General features: G+C 32.7%; 1 protein-coding gene across 1 annotated transcript in view; it reads right to left on the minus strand.

Annotated features, from left to right (window-relative positions):
- Positions 1-223: 223 nt before the first annotated feature.
- The window catches only part of LOC120351661, a 6593-nt gene continuing 814 nt past the window's right edge, over positions 224-6002 (minus strand). The window contains exons 2-4 of the mRNA XM_039429599.1: positions 5298-5475; positions 1437-1552; positions 224-292 (exon numbers count right to left, since the gene is read on the minus strand). Coding sequence (XP_039285533.1) covers positions 224-292; positions 1437-1552; positions 5298-5475 — 363 coding nt within the window. The remainder of the gene's footprint in view (positions 293-1436; positions 1553-5297; positions 5476-6002) is intronic.

The raw sequence follows: 6002 nt of genomic DNA on the forward strand, positions 1-6002 counted from the left end.
TTAAAAGATAAAATAATAAGGTAGTACTTGTGCTATTTTTCTTCCAAATTTTTAATTTTTCTTGAGAAAAAAATCGAATTGGGTGATAATATCTCATCTTTTAATAAAATCAGTTCTAAAATTTCGTCTATAACTTATAAGTTGTTCAATGTTTTTATAATATTTTTCAACATTTCTTTGGTTTTTACCGATAACTGTTTACTGATTAAGTTATATCGATCACTTACGCAATGATATATCCATTCAGACCAATGTATCTTACAGCAATACTTTCATAAATCTCTTCACCTTCCTGTAAACAAAACAAATTAAATAGGCCTTCTTCATTAAAATTAAATTCAGTTAACTTTAATGGATTTCAGTAACATTGAAATACCTGGGAGTTACAATGGACTCTTTTCTGCGCTGGGATCATCATCTCAATGAATTATGCGGGAGACTGAGGTAGACTATCTGCAGATTCAGGATTCTGAGGACACTGGTCGACAAGGGATGTCTAAGAGTTATCTACTTCTCTCTAGCACAGTCCCTCATGCTGTATGGGATTGTGGGATGGGGAGGTGCAAGCTTCTTGCACATCAAACAGCTCCTCAGGGTACAGAAGCTGATCATGAGGGTCATCAACCAGAAGCCTCCACGCTATTCATCAGACGAGCTATTCAATGAGTTTGATGTGATGGATCCAAGACAGCTTTACTCCAAGGAGATACTATGCAGATTACACAAGAACCCAACAACATTTCAAACCAGAAACCACAACCACAACACCAGATACACGAATCTTTTCATCACCAGTGTTGCAAGGAAGGCACTATACCAGAGACATTTCAATCATTTAGCACCAAAATTATATAATCTACTTCCTGCAAACTTTAACAGATTAATCATCCTAGAAAGTTCAAAACAATAGTACACAATTGGTTGATGAGCAAAGGAAGACAGAACATAGAAAACATTTTTCAAATAACAACTAACCACCTAATGACTTACTAAACACTAACTAATTAATAATACGCACAAAAAAACTAACAAAACCTACTCTAGAACATGGTACGCCATAGTGTAGTAGGTCAATTTTCCACACAGAAAAAACTAAACAAGTAGAGGTCACATTATAAGAATTTTTGTAACTACTATTGTATGTGATATTGTAATTTATCTAATATTTTGTGTAATAATATTGATGTTTAGTTTTAGTTTTAGTTTAAAAAACTATTAAACTAATTTAGTTTAATAGTTTTAGTTTTTGGGGAAATAAACATTTATTTATTTATTATTATTTTATTGAATTTATGAGAAATAAATAAATTCAACATTAGCATGGCATATTTATTATTGCATCATGACAATGTGCAGTATTAGTGCACGTTTCAAAAGTTGTGTGAAATTTAACGCCATTCAGTATTAAGTTATTAATGAGCTGGGTAGGTACTCACCGTGATAGGACTCTTTACAACTCTGTCATCGATTTCACAATTTCTTAGAAAATTCTCCATGAATGACATAAATCCTGAATGCAAGTCCCATCTTAATTTTTGAGCAATGTAATAAACTGTAAGAAATTATTAGAATCAATTCTCAATGAAGAAGGCAATAGTCAAAAGTTTAAACTATATACAGAGTTATAATTCTGACTAATTTTCACCATTTAACAAATTAGCCTAATTATTTTCGAAACCAATAATATCATTGATGTTGCTTTCCATGACGAACCACTATATAATAACACACTTTTTTATTTATTTGAACACGACATACAGTCAATTATCAAGTAAATATTAAAAACTTTTACTTACTGACTGAAGTACTTCCAATCGTCTAGCGATCATTCTCAACAGTCTAAAAGTAGTTCAGTCAGTAAGTAAAGTTTTTAATATTTACTTAATAATTGACTGCAAGTCGTGTTCAAATACATAAAAAAGTGTGTTAATACAAAGCAGCTCGGAATGAATCAAGAACCATCACCTATAATAACTTTGTTGTAGTTGAGCCACTGTGTTACTTGTAATATTTGAAAAAACCTTACTTTTGTTGGAGTATTGAGGAATGCATTTCACTCCTCAAGAGGAGCCTCATCAGCCTGAGGCTTAGGCTGAGGCTGATGATGAAGCTCCTCCTCAGGGAGTGAAATGCATTCCTCAATACTCCAAGAAAAGTAAGTGTTTTTTCAAATATTTACAAGTAACTCAGTGTCTGAACTAAAACAATGTCAATAATATCAAGTATTAAGAATAAAGATATAGGTAGCAAACAAGAATATAATTATTTTTTTAGTATGAATAAAAAAAGTGTAGTGAGCTATTGCCTTTATTTATTTTCAATATTATTCAATCCACTTATGCAATAGAGGTGAAAAGATCATCTTGAGTTCAACAATATATGTTGGAAGAATTATTCATACCTCATCCATCTATCTATCTATATATATAAAAGCGAAATGGCACTCACTCACTGACTGACTGACTGACTCACTCACTCACTCACTCACTCTCATAACTAAAAATCTACCGGACCAAAAACGTTCAAATTTGGTAGGTATGTTCAGTTGGCCCTTTAGAGGCGCACTAAGAAACCTTTTGGCAATATTTTAACTCTAAGGGTTGTTTTTAAGGGTTTAAAGTTCGTCTTTTAGCATGTATATTCTTCTTCTCCCAAGTGTATAAGACAGTATATATTATTTATGTAGATTACAATATATAGCCTACTGTCTTATACACTTATATACAATAGCTTACATACAGCAAAATTATAGATGAATTTACATGATATAGACTAAGAAAATAATTATTGAACTGTATATGATATGAAGAAGCAATTTGTAATATAATAACTATAGATAATAATTATATTGTTATGCATCTACATAAATTGGCGGAGCTTTGGACATATCAATGTCCGAAGAATCTCGTAAATAAAGTACTCAATCAATCAATCAATCAATCAATCTCTTAATTATAATTGAAATTTCCATATCATATGTTACTATAGAACTATAATCTAGATAGAGTGCCTCTTCGAAACAGTTGTTAACTGGCAACTAAATTAATAATTTAGTCAGGTTAACATTAAGTTGAGTTGACTTTGTTAGGTTGGCACCAAGTTGAAGATTTAAATGCATTTATCGCGGAAAAATTGATTGGGCACTGCTACTTCAATCCTGGGAATATTACATTACTAGCCGTCAGGCTCGCTTCGCTCGCCATATCCGTTTAGCCAGACGTTTAGTCTGGACCCCTGAATGGATTGTCCTAACATGATAAAAAATATAAAAATGCAGGCGAGCGAAGCGAGCCTGCTAATCCCATTCTTGGTCTATCCAGTCGGGGGTCCAGGGGGCGGAGCCCCCTGGCTAGACGGATATGGCGAGCGAAGCGAGCCTGACGGCTAGTACTTTTATAATTCGAACCAATTTTGTTATTACTGTGTAAAAAATAGTTTTGAACACAGTTTCAAATAGTTTTAAATTAGACTACAGAGTCCATTTAGGCTCAACTCACACTCACGCGACTCAGGTCGAGAAGAGACTCGACTCTAGTCGAGAGCATGTGTTTTCGAATGGTGACACTCAGACCAGTCGATTCTAGTCTCCGCGACGTCACCATTCGAAAACACATGCTCTCGACTAGAGTCGAGTCTCTTCTCGACCTGAGTCGCGTAAGTGTGAGTTGAGCCTTAGGGTTGTGCGTTGTTCAGCCAGATGCTATAGTGAGGTCCGAGTTATAATGGTAGTGTTTTTCAGTGAGTAGGTTTTTGATTTTGTATTAAAAATTTAAATAAGTGCAATATTTATAAAGTTTAATTTATATTTTAATTTATTAATGTATATTTTTTAATTTATTGTGATACATTCTGTGATTTATTTAGAGTAAAAAATCACCTTTACATAATTATATAATCTTATCTTTTGGACAACATTAACATTTTATCAAAATTTTTGGAGAGAAATAGTACAGGCTCAGCCTAGTTTTTCCTCCATGTCATAATTGTATTATGATTATAGTATTTTATACAATAAATGAAATGAATTGAAATGAGTGTTTGATTAGCAATGGTATTGCTATCCTTGTCTATCATTCAACAAAGCCTATCTCTTTCTCGCTTTGCTCTGTTGCCGGATCGTCTTTTAACAATTTAGAATAAATAATTGATTAACAATATATTTCATCTCATAAATATGTCGAGTCTATATGTATTTTATGCTCCAGAATTCGTGCTCTATAGTGAGGTTCATGTTATAATGGCAGTGTTTGATTAGCAATGGTATTGCTATCCTTGTATATCATTCAACAAAGCGGATATCGCTATCTCTTTCTCGCTTTGAAATGTTGCCAGATCGTCTTTTAACAATGTAGAATTAACAAAATATTCCATCTTAATTATGAAATTATTGGAAAATATAATTCCTTGGTTAATAGAATATAATTGATTATTTTAAGCGAGAATGAACCGTTAATATTACATCAATAAACCTGTATCAGCTGCCGTCTATATAGAAGACATTGACAAGACAGAGGATCGGCAACGTTGTTCTCCTATCTATCTATTAAATTGTTATTTTTCTCAATTACTATTGATTTATACTTTTTTATCATATTTCTTATTATTCTATTACCGTACGAGATTATTTCCTCATGTTGTTGTGATCCTTTGTCTATCATTCAACAAAGTACAAAGCGGATCTCTTTCTCGCTTTGCTCTGTTGCAAGATCGTCTTTTATCATGTAGAATTAATAATCAATTAACAAATCATTTCATCTTAATTATGAAAATTCATTATGAAATTATTGAAAAATATAATTGATTATTTTTAACGAGAATGAACTTTTGATATTACATCAATAAAGCTGTATCAGCTACCATCTATAGAAGGCATTGACAAGACAGAGGATCGGCAACGTTGTTATCTTTCTTCTCCACTGCCATTATAATGTGAACCTCACTATAATGGAAGAGATTTTGATGAGTATTGAATGTTAGTTCCCCTACATGGAAAGTTGAATCAGGTTTATAGATAACTACCGTTCTATACCTTTCTACTACAGAATACAGTTTGAATAATAGATATGTCCCTACCGTTCCAGATTAGAGTAATGAATTTGAAAGAAAATTATGATTCAATTATCAGCATACTGTACCTTAGGTTAATCGAAATAACGACATATGTATGATCATGTATATATTGAATCAGGTTTAAACCACCTGCTATATTTAATCAGGTTTTTTGTCTTCATAGTTTGTCTTCAAACTATCTTGAAGACAGAAATATGGTGATTGATTCAATATTCAACTCGACTTACTAGAATTATCAGGATAGACTTCAAGCAAGCTGTTTGCAAGACTCATATTGGAGGCTTTTTTGCCTCGGTCAATCCTCTCCAGTAGACTCTCTGTGTAGTTCTTGTGGAAATAGAGCAGAGCCCATGCTTTGTTTCTCTTCACCGCTGTGATTCCCTCGTCAAGACTGTTGTACATCAACTGCAAAGAAAAACCAAAATTTTAATCGTTCTGTGCCATCGTCTAGTAACAAGAACTAATAAAAATCAACAATTTTGCAAAGTTCATAGGTACCGGTTCTTCTGCGGATAGCTATACTCAGTCCCACGTTATAATGGCAGCGTTTAAATTAGCAATGGCATTGCTATCCTTGTCTATCATTCAACAAAGTGGATAGCGCTGTCTCTGTCTCGCTTTGCTCTGTTGCCTGATTGTCTTTAAACAATATGTAGAATTATAAACAAAGTATTTCATCTTAATAATGTAAATTCATTATGAAATTGATAAAAAATATTATTAATTGATTAATCTATCTATATGAAATGAATGTGTGTGTTTGTTTGTTCCCTATAGACTCGAAAACTACTTGACAGAACGGTATGAAACTTTGTGAATATGTTGAGTGAATATTGGGGATGGTTTCTGACCAGAAATTTCAATAGGGGGGCTTATAATAATCATTTATTAATCCATTTTACAGACTTAGTATGTTTTCGAAATTTTCGGCC

Source organism: Nilaparvata lugens, chromosome 5 (genome assembly GCF_014356525.2).
Source record: "Nilaparvata lugens isolate BPH chromosome 5, ASM1435652v1, whole genome shotgun sequence".
Classification (NCBI taxonomy): Eukaryota; Metazoa; Arthropoda; class Insecta; order Hemiptera; family Delphacidae; genus Nilaparvata; species Nilaparvata lugens.